Source organism: Apis florea, unplaced genomic scaffold (genome assembly GCF_048593485.1).
Source record: "Apis florea isolate Af1SG1 unplaced genomic scaffold, ASM4859348v1 contig_3203_pilon, whole genome shotgun sequence".
NCBI lineage: Eukaryota > Metazoa > Arthropoda > Insecta > Hymenoptera > Apidae > Apis > Apis florea.
The window spans coordinates 9,404,313-9,420,397 of NW_028256723.1; the positions used below are offsets into that span (position 1 = coordinate 9,404,313).

General features: G+C 38.8%; 1 protein-coding gene and 2 non-coding genes across 4 annotated transcripts in view; all 3 read left to right on the forward strand.

Moving 5' to 3' along the window:
* The first annotated feature begins 2,463 nt into the window (after positions 1 to 2,463).
* TRNAN-GUU (transfer RNA asparagine (anticodon GUU)) lies at positions 2,464 to 2,537 on the forward strand. Its single transcript has one exon. It is a non-coding gene; the product is annotated as a tRNA-Asn (tRNA).
* An 838-nt stretch (positions 2,538 to 3,375) lies between these two features.
* TRNAT-AGU (transfer RNA threonine (anticodon AGU)) lies at positions 3,376 to 3,449 on the forward strand. Its single transcript has one exon. It is a non-coding gene; the product is annotated as a tRNA-Thr (tRNA).
* A 575-nt stretch (positions 3,450 to 4,024) lies between these two features.
* mbo (nuclear pore complex protein Nup88) overlaps positions 4,025 to 16,085 on the forward strand; it is a 59,279-nt gene continuing 47,218 nt past the window's right edge. Inside the window, exon 1 of one of the 2 annotated variants that reach the window (XM_086910920.1) lies at positions 4,025 to 4,303. In XM_086910920.1, the coding sequence (XP_086767046.1) occupies positions 4,097 to 4,303 (207 nt within the window). In that variant the 5' untranslated portion in view covers positions 4,025 to 4,096. The remainder of the gene's footprint in view (positions 4,304 to 16,085) is intronic. The other variant, XM_086910919.1, reaches the window with a different exon arrangement.

Genomic DNA, 16,085 nt, shown 5'->3' on the forward strand with positions numbered 1-16,085 from the left:
ATGAATTCGTCATGATTTCGTGAGCAATGTTCACCCGTTACATCGTTACAGGGTACGCTCACCTTTATCATAGGCATCCACCGCGGCTTGCAAAGTGCCTTGCTTTCGAGACGGGTTTTCGAGGTGTAAAACGACGGAAAGAGTGAAAGAGAGGGTGGGAGGGAGGAAGGGAAAAAGAGAGAGAGAGAACGGCGGGGCTGTAAACTCGCGAGGAGGATTCAACCTCTCAACGGAACCGCTTGGATTTATGGGCATAAATTTCTATCCAATAAGAAGCGGCATTCTTGCACTTTATGAACGTGGATATTATATCATGCCAACGTTCAATGAAATATTTCGAAATTGGGGACAACTATGCTCGATTCGATAATTTAACGTAGGAACTATCAACTTGTAACACTTGTAAATATATTATACGTAAGATCGTAGGAATGAAAGTAACGTTGTGAAAATATCTTTCATGATTTTAATAATAATATAATAATGAATCTTAATCGTTGATTCGCGGCATAATCAATCGTAGATTCGTGGACATAAGTTTCTCATGAATCTAATCACATGCTCGAGAACTAGGCACTAAAAAGCAACGAGAAACGTCTTATTGCGCGCGAAGGACTTGTTCTCCTCTGTTTAGCCGTGGATATCTACTTCGTAGATTAGGAACGAAGGGAATGGTAACAGTGACCGATAAATTTCATGGTGACTGTCTCTTACTTGTAATTAAACGCACAATTTAAACAGGCCGTTAATGTCAGCGTGCCCAAACCAAAGTGTCTTCTCTTGGTAAGCGTCCTTAGAAAGCTGCTTTACCGCTAGGATCAATTGGATCACGTTCCCCTAATAAATAGAAAACCAGATTGAAACTAACGATTGAAAAAATGTAACTTGACGTTGAGTCAAGATTTACCCTTCTCAAGTTTCATCTATAGCTACATTTTGATATATACTTAATATTTAAATAATGATTTTCGAATCATATATGTATGCAAAGATATATCCAACGATATGTGTAAGTATGTATAAGTTGTGCATACTAATTTAGTGTCTAATTTAAAAAGAATAATGATATTATTTCGAATTTGGATTCGAGTCGAAAATTCGAAAAAGTTATTTTAATTAAAAAGGTTTTATCTTTACACGTATTGTTAAACTAATATCTTCATAATTTTAGGAATTTATTGCGTTCTTCTTCTTCGTAGAAGAAGATGTCCAAGCATGCGTATCGTAAGAATTCTAGAACCGATAAAAAAAATACTTTACTTCGTAAAGCTTTAGAAGCTTGTTTATAAATTCTTCGTTCAAATAATCCATTCGTGTTACACGGCAATTATCATCGATCCGTAGTATCAAAAAAAAAAAAAAAAAAGGTTCGTGATTTCATTATGCATGCGTATAAACGAAACGCATTCCTAATTACAGCATTGTGACAACCCATGCCACGTACCAGTCGAACATCTGCGATCCATCGTGACGGATAAATCACCTTGGGACCACCCTCCAATCGCATCTCGGCCATCGCCTTGCATATAGACAGTTACTAATGAGCCAACCCCATTTAATTAACCGTATATAGCTTCGACGCAACTGCCACACTATTTCCCGCTTAGTACGCCATGCGTTATAGTCCTTTTTTTTTTTTTTTTATTGACGAGCCCTTCCTTTATCGTCAATTCAGAGACTAAAATTTCGTCAACGCTAGATTCGAAATCTAGCACATCTGTTCGATATTTACTCGAGATACAATTTTAAATAATTTATCGACGATTTTGATGCACGAAGCAGCAGAAATTTAATAGAAATTAAAATATATAAATACGTACATATATTGCGTTGTATTAACCACACAACATATGAAATTTACGAAATCGTTCATTCTGTCATGTGTCATAAATGTCATAAATTATAAGAACTAGAGGCATATATATATAGTATTTACATATACAAAATACAAGTTATTTCTTTAATAAAAAAAATTTTATTAAGTAGTTTAATATATCACGTTAAATTTAAAAATTTTTTTTCTTCTTTACGATGTGTTAACATTTGAGATTAAATATCATCCATTTGAGTGCATAATGTTATCTAAGATATCGATAGGTTAGATTTTTTTAAACCGTTGTACGTAAGTATACGTATAGATATATAAATGTTAACTATTATAGGCGTATATCTATGTAAAACATGACAAACATGATAGTAACTTTAATTGAACGCAAACGAAATATTTTTTTCAAAATATTGAATCGAACTTAAAAATCTTTGTTCATACTACTATATTTTTAGACTATTGACAAATGAGAAAGTTCAGATATGATATTAAAATTAAATATTTCAAAATAAAACTCGATATTTCTTTCATAATTATATGTATTAAATAATCAATTATTTTAATTTAATAATAAGATATTGTAAAAATAAAAATAAAATGACTATCTTTCTTTTTGAAATACGACATAACCAACAGCCTCCGTGGCGCAATCGGCTAGCGCGTTCGGCTGTTAACCGAAAGGTTGGTGGTTCGAGCCCACCCGGGGGCGTTTCATTTTTGTTTTTCGAATTGTTTGTATACGTCATAATACGTAATAAATATTGAGAAAAATATCTTTTATTCATCTCCTCGCAATTTTAATGCAAACAATTTCAAGCAAAATAATGTTAATATCATTATTTTATTACATCTTTCGATTTAATTTCATCAATGTAATAATTCATTGTTGCATTTTATTGTTGAAATATTGTTGAAAATGATGATTAAAGATAATACAGATTATCAAAAATAACTTTTCAAGTATTGTGTTACATTATTTTTTTTATCACACATTTAATATCACATTGCTAATAAGATTTATTTTGAAATATACATATGCAAATATCAATCTGGTATTAAATATTGAAGATACAAACGAATTCAATTATATTTATATTATCTCATTATATAAAATAAAATTATAGTTAGGTAAAAATGTTATTTATATATTAGAAAAGAAAATATATTTTAAACGTCAATATTTAAATTTCAAACAATAAATCATCGAATATAAAAATAATTTTATTCATCCAACATTTTATTTTTCTAATATCGAAGTTATAAAACACGAAATACGAAACGTTAATAATAAATATCTATCTAAGAAAATAGAAAATCAAAAGTAAATTGTTAATAATGTGAAATATTTGTAACTGTTTTAAATGATAAAAACGATTACAAGTTTAAAAATAATTGAAATAATTAAAATAAATATAATATAATAAGATTTTTTAATTTGTATCATTATTTAAATTATAAATAGAAAAAATAAAAATAATTTATATATATCGAATTACAATATATCGAACTAGAACTATAAAATTTAATATAAGAAAATTGTTGTCAACGGCGCCGTGGCTTAGTTGGTTAAAGCGCCTGTCTAGTAAACAGGAGATCGAGGGTTCGAATCCCTCCGGGGCCTTGGCAAAAAAACCAAATGGTATTTTTTTCTTATAATTGCTTCTATTTTTTTTGATATATTTCCAAATATATTATGAAATCAATTCTCATTACTAAATAATTAAATATAATGTGCTGTAAATATTATTATATCATTTTTAAACGTAGCAGTATTTTATTTATATGCTATCATTACTTTAATATATAAAATCCATAAAAAATATATGTATAAATATATATACGATGATTCCTTAATTATTATATAATATTAACAATGTATATATACTACATGTAATTATTGAATCCAAATTATTATATCTTTATACTTTCATTAATTACTATAAGAAAAAAATACAACTTTTTATTAATAGAAATCATGATGACATAATATAAAAATAAAAAAATAAATATTATATCACCTTATTGTTAAATAATACGAAAGTATTATATATGAATAATGTTATTTTCTCATTAAATTTTCTCATTTTATTATCGTTTCGATGAAGTATAAAATTTCACATAAAGCCAAATGCATAACGAAGTTTTGACGACAGTGTCGCCACATGCGCGTGATGTTACAAAGGTGGCTACCCTGCTACCAATCAATGAAAAAACTTCGTTGTTGTCGTTTATATAGTGCGTGGTGTTATAACCTTGTTGTGTGCCAAAATGAGTTTATATACGGATCCTCTTTGTTTAAATAAACATCGTTTATTTCTAGAATTAAAAAATAGCTTGTCGGGAAATATCAAAGATACGAGAAATATTTTAGAAATTCGTGACAACGTGTTGTACGTATGGAATGCGAATGATTCTTGTGTGATGACATTAAACGTTGCAGCATCGAGAGAAAAAGATGGAGATGTACTTTATCAAGTAAGTCAACAACGTTCAATTCATAATCAGATTATACGATTTATAGATAATTTGGATAATATTATAGATAATGGAAAAAAAAATAACGAGATAAGTCTTTACATCGAATTGCTTATTGTACACAAACCTAACCTATATAACGTGTATCGAAATGCGCGCAAGCGCTTTATTTTCTATCTTCATTCATATTTATTGCAATAATAATAAAACATAAATAATGAGAGAAAACGATCTTTATTAGGAAAACAATGTATGCTGTTTAACGTTAGTTAAGATAATCCATTTAAATGTAATCTATTAGAAAAATATTTGTGATGTATCTGTATCAAATGCACGATAAATTAAATACACAATATATCGATGGTTATCCATATAATTTTTATATAAACATATAATATTATATTTTTTTCGCTGCAATACAAAATCGATAGATAAACTCGAAACTCAAATATTAAAAACTGTTGAATTTTTAATTATATTTAATTTTAATTCCCTTTTATCACATGGAACGTTAAAAATATTTAAAATCGAGCGAGTAATTAATGAAAAAGTCATAATAAATTAATCGTTACTTGTACAAACATATTTATATAAATAATATAATTCGAAATTCCAACATAATATCTATTTGCCCATTGCGATTCGATATTCTAGTATCTGAAAAATCATTCATCGTCATTAAGTTCGTTCGTAAATTCTTAATAAACTTGTAAAAAACGTTTAAGAAAATGATTAAGGGAATGATCGTGCGAAAACAGCCGATCACTTTTGATTCGATCGTTGGTTAAAGAAGAAGTCAAGTCTCGATAATCGAGACCATTATCGTAGCACGATGCGTTCGCTTTACGACGATTACCGCGAAAGCGTTTTCTCCGGCGAACTTTTGATTCGGAGCGATTAAGCTCCGGTTAAATTATGGTCCGCGATACCAATATACATAGGCAGTGGCAGGAGCGCGGACATAGGTGGAACGCGTCTCGCGGTTAATCGGTGTACGTGCATACGCGCGCTAGTGGAAAATGATTACGTGGTAAATGAAAGGGAAGGGGGGGAGGGCCGTGAGTGGGAGAGTGGAGGGGATATGGCGAACACAGCGCGGTGAGAATGGGCAGAACGTTTCGTTCTCGGCTGTGCTTTTATTTCATTTCAATGGTACCGTAGGATCACCGGGTACATTAATGTCTCTGTGTCCGTGTACGTGGACCCGCGCGCGCGACCGACCGAGCGGACGCGCGAGAGACCAAAAGACCGGTGAGGGGATAATTTATAGGAAATGGGTTGTTCGACGCTCCGGAGTAATTTAATTAAAATAAATGTCCGTACCGCGGAGGAACGTTACCCACGAACCCGCGGTCCACAACTGCGAATAAAATGCAAATTCAGACCCTTCACCGGGTTACGTATGGGTATTCGTAGCTAGGTAGATAAAGAGTACCCGCCGAGGGGGAATAGAGGAGCCTCACCAAGGCTCCCCATCTCTTTCACTTTCTCTCTTTCTCTCTCGTTCTCTTTGGGGACCGATCATCGCTCGTTCACCCGTTGATTTGATAAGGGAAAATCCTGAGGAACCTCTCTCTATCCGCTTCTATCCGTCCCTCCTTCCCTGCCTTCTTTCACGTTTTATCGTATCACTCTCTCTTCCCGATTCTAGAATTTTAAGAGAATTTTAGAAAAAAGTTGATCTTTCGTCCGTTTCGATTTTCGATGCACCTCTGTGTGTGTGCGGTGTGTGCGCGCGCTCGCGCGTGTGTGAGTGAAACACACGTTGAAAAGAGATAAGTAGAGACGTATACGTGTACGAATGTCGATCGGTAAGCTAGAAGCTTTCCTCTCGTTCGATAATCAATCGAAAAGCGACGATTCTTCCAAGCGGTAATTTTTCCAAGAGCCGATCGAATCGTGGGCCACTCTCCCAAGGGCCACTTTACGACCGGTACGTGCATGCGCGGTGGCCGACTGAAATATCGGTCGTAAATAATAAAAGTTAGCGAGGTTCCTCCCTGGCGCGCACGGCGGGACTTTAAACCGGAAGATAGGTGTCGCAGGATACGGACGAGGCAGCGTAGAAGGGGGCGAGATGAGGCGGGCGAAAGAGGGTGTGGGGCGGAGACAAAGACGCGCTATTGTCAACCGCTCCGCCATCGGAACCACCATCCGCCGCGGGAAACTTTGAATCATTTTTATTGCATAGAGTTATCTTTGTTACCAGCGGAACGAACGTCTAAACGCGTCCTCTCTGTCCCTTTCTCCGCTCTTTCTCCCTTCGTCTTCCTTCCAACCGACACCCCACCAAACTCTCACCCCTTCCTAGTTCGTACAGGTTATTCCCTCCCGTCGTTGGTCCTCGCCTTTCTGTTTCCCTCTACCTGCACACCCTTTTTGTTCTTCTCGCTCGACACGAGATAATACGAACGAGGAAGCGTTCACACCCCTTTGGCTGCCCAAATGGAATAAGTTCTTTAATTCGCGAATTTACCGCCGCTCTAACGAATTGCCCGTCCTTCTCGTCGAGATAACAAGCCTTCCTCTAGCTCTTTTCACCCAGCTTCAACTTTTAATTCTTCCCTCCGCTCTACCAATTCTCCCTCTCTCTCTCTCTCTCCCTCTCTCCTCCCCCTTCCCCGATCTAGACGTAGAATTATTTCTGTTTCGATATTTTTTTTTTTTTCCTCTCCATCGATCGATTTCTTTCCATTTGTCAAACCTCGATGTAGTAAAAAATATGTAAAGCAACTTAAAATAATTCAATGTAACTCGAAATATAATAATTGCGCATAAATATACTTTCGACTCTTTGACAAACGAATCGAAACGATTTTAATAATTATACGCGTCATTTAAAATATATGTAATATATCTGGGCAATCGTATATATTCGAGATATATATATCACGATTGGATAATGTTCGTTTATTCGATCCTCCGATCAATGATATGTATTTTTTTTTTTTTTTTTTTTTTTTTTACACTTTTCTATGAGCCTAAAAATTGAAGAGAAACACGTTTAGGAATTAACTTAAAGCGATATTTTCGCTTTAAAGGAATAAAAAAGCGAGGTGAAAAACGTTTAGATTTATGGATATGGTCGCAATTCGCTTAATTCATACGATCTTTTCTATATCCGGTATAAAGGGACCATCTTATCTAAATTAAAAACTATTCGCGGAATCGCGTAGCAAGGTCGAAGGAAACAACGAAAAATCCAGGTCTCAGATTGCGAAAGAATGGAATATCTCGTAATAAGCAAAATCCTCGTGACGATAATTAAAAAGCAATTTTACGATGACATTTGTACCTACAATGGCCGCCTTTTTTCCCAGATGTAAATATTCGGACACGCGAGTACGCAGCCACACCGCGTGGCAATAAGAAACGCATACATGCTATATAACGTGCAAGTTGTGGAAAAACTAGATGTCTCGGCCCTGGTTTAATCAGATTATTCTCCGTTTCTCAACCGTTGAAAATATTTTCAACCGAGTGTCGTAACGCTTATCTTACGCTTGATACCCCTTTATTTATGAAAAAAAGAACTTGTCGAATTTATATCGACACGAATCCTAAATTAATCATTAATCATCCATGCTTACCCCAATAATTTCTGCAAAAAAAAAAAAAAATACGAAAAGATATAATATTTTTAAAGGGATATTAAAATTATCGTTCGTCACTGGAAATAAAGTATTATTAACTGGAGATAAAGAAAACACGATCCTATATATTCGAAAGATGAGATGAAAGTTAGAACGCTCGGCGAGAAGACATCTCGATGAAACAAACGCAAAGCCTCGGCCTCGGCACATATTTGTTTTACAAGGTGTACGGTGATGAAGCCCGTGCACGAGCGTGCTACGAGTAAACGAAGGGGGAATGTAGGATGGTCCCGTCAGTTGGTGGGCACAGGTTAGGTGGTCTTGCACGTGCAAGTGTACGAGGAGGTACGTGGAGCAATAAAATTCACGGGAAGTGTTTTACATCGGTAGCGTGGAGGCCTTGTGTGCTCTGTGGACAGGGGAGCTGGGGTGAGACAGAGAGAGAAAACCTCGACGAATTCAGTAAGTGGCGGACAATAGCTTTTGTGGTGGACACGGACCAACTCATACCTCTCTCTCCCCCCTTTTCCTCTTCTCTGCCATGCGTATTTCGTTCGCGTCGCGCCACGGATACATTTCTCCTTCCGCGTAACTTCGTTTTCTTCCTTTCTTTCCTTCTTTTTTTCCTCTAACGCGCTAATAAATCTTCGAAAACAATCGAAATCTTTCTAAAAGTTTGTTCATCTCTTCTTCGAGCATCTCATTCTTGTCAAATCGATTTTATCGCGATAAAATATATTTTCGTTCGAACACGGTGAGTTTTTTTTCTTTTTTTCGATTAAAATTTACATTCGACCGTTAAAAAAATCGTGTTATACGCTCGATCGGCCTAAGTATCGAGAAGAATGGAATTTTCTAGCGAGCAAGGGGACTGGAGCGAGGTCGAGTGGCTTACGCGTCCCGCAGGGGGTGGTTTTGTCAGCTCTAGAATACCTTGGCAGGCTAATGCATTTCCTTTACAGTTTTAATGGGCATTCATAACTAAGTTTAATAATACCGGTAGGAGGGCGGCCGTCGTGGTTGCATATCTAATAATTCCACGGCTCTACCACGGCGCAGGAAGTGGCACACAGCACGAATTTCAGCAATGGCTGCTCGAGTTCATCTCTCTCCTCTACTCTTCTTTAAATTGTTCGACCTTCTTTCTCTTTATCCTTCTCGCGTCCTCCTTTCCGCTCTCTCTCTTTCTCAAGCCTCGTTCTTCTTCGACTTCCTTCGACCGGACACTTGGAAAGTTTTCATTCACCGATTCGAACCGATTCATCTATTATTCGTTTTCATAACGTTTCTTCGCAATAGTTGTCCAAAATTTCCCACTTACTTCACATTTCATTTTGACATTTTGGACCACGCACGTTGAAAACATTGCTAATTTTTTCGAAATAGGAGGCGAGAAGACGTCAAACGTCTTCCCCATCCACGATTGGGGGGGGGGGGAAGAGTTAATGCATCCGTTCCGAACGGGCAAAGATCGTGTTAACGTCATTGTTCTACCAGCTTTAAGGACTAATCACGGCTAATTGTCATCCATTTAAATGGAAAACTTTCGTGGGGCCATCCATGCGACTTAATCACCCCCGAATCGCGTACAAGGAGAATCTCGTGGAACGAGAGATCTTTGGGGCGGGTGTGTTGGCGGCGAGAAGGGGTTCCGGCATAGCCATGGCATAATGGCGTTTTGGTTGTGGACCAAGATATAAATCCCGCCACCGTTATACGCCACGAAGCACCATCTTAGCTCGGTCTTCGCCACGTCGACGAGAAGGCAGAGCGGCGTCGTATCTAATAAATAATCCCGAGACAATGGACACTGTCCAAAACACGGTGGATCTTGCGCCTTTAACTTCGGGCACCGAGTCTTAACCCTTGCCCGTTCCCAGCAAAGCGCCGCCTGCCCCCTACCACTTTTCTTCAACCGCTCTTGCTCACCTCACAGGGCCCACCTCTCCCTCTCTCTTCGCTGGAATTATAATGTTTGTTTCTAACAAATTACCATGATAATGGCCGGCGTCGCATGGCGAAACCGTGTCTTCGGTGGCACACTTAAATTACGCGACTACCATGCCACCGGCGAGAACGCGACCGGAACATCAGCAATCCTGCTTCCACGACCACAGATTCCAGACCGGGTAGTTGTAATGTTAATTAGCCACTTACCTAACCGTACACCCTCCCACCCCGCACAATCGGATCCCTCCTCCTCCCCCCTCCCTCCTCCTCCTCCTCCTCCTCCGGTAATTTCCAACTTTCTTATCTTTAAAATTTCCACGGAGGGGGTGGATTCGATTTCTCTATTAACCCGTGTATCCGAATACGAGTATATAATACCAAAATAACGTCACTTTCCTTTTTCTTAATCTTTCGTTAATTTTCAATCTTAATCTTAATCTCCCAAGATTTTTATTCGTTCGTCTTATTTCGTCGTTTTTAGGGATTACTTTCTATTATAATTATTTTCGATCGAGATGAAAACTAATTATTCCGTTTATTGCGTTCTCTTGTTACAAATCGAAAGTGGCGAGTTTTCTACTAGCTAGAAGGGAATAGAAGTTTGAAACAGCAGGATTTTCCCGTTTCTCGCGTGCAACGATACATGTTCGCGCGATATATCGTTACAAAAGAACATTTAGATTCCCTCCCTCCCTCCTCCCCCTCCCCCCTCCTCCGCATCATCGTATTCGCCGACACGTTGAGCTGGCGCGGCATCATAAAAATTATGTCGAAATCTACGAGCAACGACGTAATACTTTTCACATTTTCGGACGGACAAGCCATTACGTGGAGTGGTGGTGCGAGGCCACACGAAGGCGATAAACTTTATTTTCCAAAATCGTTGGGACGCACGTCCGATGCGTACTCGCGGCCGCGCCCTCTCATCGTTACGATCGCGATAACACGCGTTCGTAGAAACGTAGCGCGAGGGATGGCGGAGGAATCCGGCGGAAAAAAAAAAAAAAAAATAAAAATCCCGTAGCGCGTATTTTTTGCTCGGTTCGCCACCGCCGCCACCCTTTCACCCGCTCTTCGGTATAAAAACCGAAATGTTCGCACGGGTTATCGCGTAATGATCGCCATTCGCGTGATTCGCATCGAGTAGTGCTCGATGCTTTGCAAACATCTATTCTCGCCGATTAAATGATAGCAAATCGAAGAACGTTCATAGCTCGAATGTGTATACGAAACGTTGTCGCGTCGATATTTTGCATGTGACGATCCGTGCGACGTAAAAATATCATAGAGCGATCTTTTAACGCTCGATGAAAATTATCGATAATCTTTCGATCAAAAGTATCGTACGTCGAATCTCATCGCAAACGACTACGATACATCTTTTTTAACGTATTTTCATTTAACATTGGTTTCATTACGTTATATATTATATGTCTGCTGCGTTATATCGCACCGTAGAAATAACACTTGATTTAAAAAAGAATTATTATTGTCGAATTGTTATACATTATACTTTTTTTGCCTTTTCTATATTACGACCATTTTTGGACACCGTTTAATCCAAAATGCAACAGGGTAATTCGGAATATGGCAGAGCGAGTAAGTGGTAAAACCGGATGGAAGATGATTTCACGCGTAAAAATAAATCGGAAGTACGGAATAAAATATTTTTGCAAAAAACATCGCACTTTTTGTCCTCTTGTTTGGTCGTCAACTTTGCTTTTGTTATAATATATATATATATATATATATATATGGGTGATGTCAAGTTGAATGAATACGATATTTCTTAGCAGAGTTGTGAACTAAACGCTACGATTTTTCAATATGTCGTAATAATATGTCTTTTTGCAATTATTAAGCGATTATTTCTTTCAATCGCAAAGATATACAATATAATTATATACGATATACGTAGAATTTTTCTCATAAAACATCGCCTTGACAAATAATTTCAGAAACAAGTAATCAACATGGCCAATGTGAATTAATAATTTTAAAAAGTACTAATAAAATAAAATTCAAGTGAATATTTAAATTCGATCCTTCTCGAAAATTATAATTCGTCGATAAATTTTATCGCACGTTCTCAATTAAATTTTACTCCTCGCAATTAAAATTAATTAGATTTTTGTGCCCGACGATATAATATATATTATTTTTTAAAAGATGCTGATGCAAATTTCCTTTTTTTTTTTTTTTTTCTTTTCCAGTTTTGATCGAAACCTGTTATTCAAATTATACACATGATCATAATTATTATAATATACAAGCGAATTTCATCAGTTACACTTCGTAATTAAATTTCGTAATTCGTACAATATTTTTGTAGCGCGTATACACATTTTATTATATTTTGTAAAAGTTGAGTAAAAAATTTGAACAGCTGTGTAATTAACTATAAAATTGGCCAACCAACATCGTTACGATTTTATCACTTTTATTTTTTAAACGCGCGACGATTACTAACTCTCATCACCCTTGCGCACAATTATCTACCTAGATTTTAATTAATCGAGAAACTTGTCTCGATTCTTCGCAAAAGTCGAATAACGGTAACCACATTTCGAAGCGATCAACATCTTCGTATCATTTTTAAAATATATCCTTTTTTTCTTCGCGACACGAAATCAATCGGTCGACGAGATGGCTGTTAAACTTATCGAGAGCGAGTAGTCTCTCCGGAGACTCGGATAATCGATTAAAGAATAAGGGGATAAAATTACGAAGGCGAAAGAAGGAGCGGTTGAGCAACGTCTGGCTTGGCCCTCGAGCGGTAAATCCAGAAACGGTGTTACGGGGCGGGCCGGAGATAATGCGCAATCATTTTGGAATGGAAATTAAAATCAGATGATGAATCCTAACGATGCCGTTTATTATTTTAATTTTCCGCGAGGACCGCGGCAACGCGGGCTACCAACCGCTCCTACAGACGTCTCTGCGCCACTGGTAACTCCAGTTCGAGACACTAAATTACCTTCCTATTAGCCGTATAATTACAAGATGGCCCCGGTAATTTCCGTTTATTCCGACTTCGTCTCGCCGAACTGGGCTTTATATTACAAGCTATAAGCTCGCCTTCCGAGTCCGAGTTTTCCCTTATCGCGCTCGCGTCACCTTGTTAATCAAGCGATTTTCATTCGAACGTCCGTCTCCGAGATCCCATCAAAATTCCACTCGTTCGAGGATAAATTCCGAAATTGCCATTTGTTTTTTCTTTTGTTCTTTTTTCTTTTTTTTTTCTCCGAAGGGATATCCTTCCCTTTCGAAAAATAAAAATTCCTTTCTTTACAACGTTCTTCGTACGCGTCGAGTTCTCCCTTTCTTCCCACGCTTTCTTTCGGAGGGAAGGATTTACGCTCGCGACTTACGCAATGATATAATAATAAAGGCAAACTCGGTCGATTTCACCGTTTAACCATCTTCGTTCTTTTCCACGGTTACCGTTTCTCCTGCTCTTTATTTATATATATATATAACGCGACTGTAACTTTTTACGAGAACGATCGTAACGTCGATACAATAACGTCGGTATCGCGTCTGCAAAACCATCGATTCCGCTCTTTTCCAGGGATGGAAATAAGCCTGTACGATTATCTTATACGCGGGTTAGGTTAACGTTCCCTACGTAAAGGGAGAGAAAATAATATTATTATGGCAGTTGGACTCGTTTTTTCCCCCGGTTTTGACGGGGGCCGGGGCGGGGGTTAGGGAGGGGAGGGGAGTTTAATTCGTCGCTCGACGAAACTTTAACATCCTCGTTGTTCGTTCGATCCGGCCGAAGCAAATTTCTACACGTAATATAATAACACCTCTTCCAAGATTTATATTCAGGACGAGGAAAGGGGGACGAAATGTATATATTCGGCCTACGAGGTTCACCTACGTAAACCTCGAACGTTCGCTCGTTCGAGAAGCATCATCTTTGAAAAATCTCTCTTTGAGAAATCACGGAAGGGCACGGAAGGAAGATGAGAAATGTAAAAACGAACGAATGCACTCGTCGTCGGTACAAATAAATCTCGGAGCTATTTGATATTTAAGAAAAACTCGAGCGACTGATATAACGGTATAAAAATTGCACGAACGGGCATTTGTCTAAAAACCGAGACAACCGCTTTGGAACACAGCGTAATACAGCGGAATTGTTATTCTTATTATTTCTACAGACGTTATTTCATGCTAACAAAGAAAAGTGCTTGGCTAAGGCCAATATACCTACTTTGTTTCTAACGTCCGTTACGTAAATTCTGTGCTCGCTTTCACATACTTCCAAGATTACTTTTCTGTCCGGCGTAGAGCTAGGGGGTAGGTAATTAAAACCTCGAGTAGGTAAATAACCGACTGCCAGACCGCCAGCGGAGCTACCGAGAAACGTAATAAGTAGGCGAGTTCGTAGCCTTAAAAAGGGAGATCCTTAAAAAACGTCGGTCCCCCCCCCCCTCTCCTCCCTCCCCTCCCCTCTCCTCCCTCCCCCCCCCCCGTCCAGATCTCCCATTTTTTGTGTTAATTTGAATTTCGTAATTAACCGGCTACGTATGAATTCTCCAGAGAATACATAAAGGTCCTTCCTTTAATTTCCGCGAGGATTCGTTATATATATATCCCGCGCCCCCTTGCACGTTGGAACGTGGATTTTCTGACCTCGAAGGGGGGACGCGACCGGTGGAAAAAGGAAAATGGCCACGGATTATTCTTGTACTCCTCGATCGACGATCATTCATCATTTCCCAAATTTCCTCCAAATTTCTTCCTTCCCGATCGAATTTTTTATTTTATTTTATTCCGTTTCACTCCGTTTTCGCTTCGAATCGAAAACGAAGCGAGATTCGAAGAAGGTGAACTACGTGAAAAATGAAGACGCGTTTAAAGAGAGTCGAAATCTCCGTTCTCTCGAAAGATAATCGAGACGACGAGGACGACGGTGATTGCCACGGGTCGACGATCGAGAGGGGCTTGTCGTAATTACCGAATATTTTTCTCGCCCGGTCCTCCCCTAAACCTGATTGATATTTTGTATTCAAGAGGAGCGTGTACCTTCTCTTCCACTGTTAACGATGCTTTTCCCGACCGCTAAAGAGGAAATCACGAATTCAAATCGTCCGATCGATAATTGAATTTACCGTCTCTCTCTCTCTCTCTTTATAATTTAATAATAATTCCATCACGATCGATTCTACGATTTTCGTTCTTTTTTTCTTTTTCTTTCTCTTTTCAAATAAACTTTTTAAATAAGCGCGATCATTTTCAAATTTCGAGCTTGTATTTAACAGACATATAATTGTTCCTGCATTCTACTTCGACTCTCTTCCCCATTTCCCCATTCCAACGCGTGTGTGCGTGTAAACGATGCAAGAGTGTGTGACAGTTTATCCCAGGAGTAGGCTCGATCGCGTGGTGGTGGGGGGGGGGGGGGGGCGACGCGATGCGACGAGATGGCACTCGGGGACTTGATATAAAACGCAAAAAGGAAGGGTCCTTACAAACTCACGCCCCATTTCGCTCAAGGTTCATCTTTAATTTCTTCGCGTTTTTTCTCCCCCTCCCCTCGACACTCGACACTCCTTTAAATTCCGCGTGAACCCACCCCCCGGTTGGCCCTCGTCGTGCGAACGGCTCATCCCCCCTCCCCCTCCTCCCCGCGTTCGCCGTTCGCTCATTTCTCCGCTTGTCTTACGGCGATTAACCGGGCTCTCGACCTATCCTCCCTCACCCTCCCCCACCCGGGGACCTTCTTCCTCCACCGCCTTCTTCTTCTTCCACCCCGTAGTCACATTCTTAATATCGTCTTTTTAACATTTTTTTTTTTTTTTTTTAGCGCCATTAGGGAAACTATATTGCCACTTTCGAGGCGGGGGGGAGGGAAGGGGGAGGGAAGGATCGGCGCTTCTTCCGTCTGTTCGAGCACACACAACTCCGAACACACGCTCTTGTTACCCGTTACCCGGTTTAAATTACGCGAATAAATTTCCTTTATTTTTACCGACACCCTCACCCTCACCCCTGGCCTAGGACCTACGTGATCCGCCGGACCGAGTAAGCCCCCGATAAAGAATATCCTCGTACTCCGTTTAACGATCATTATCCCGTTTCGCCAATTACAATTAGGACTCGTCCTCGCTTCCCCCGCTTTTAAGCGACGCGACAAGATGATAGTAGCGTAAACTGGTAGCGTGAGTAGGGGCATCGTGGTTTCTTATATTCCGATCCTTTCGTCGTTTATCGTTATTTCGTTCAAG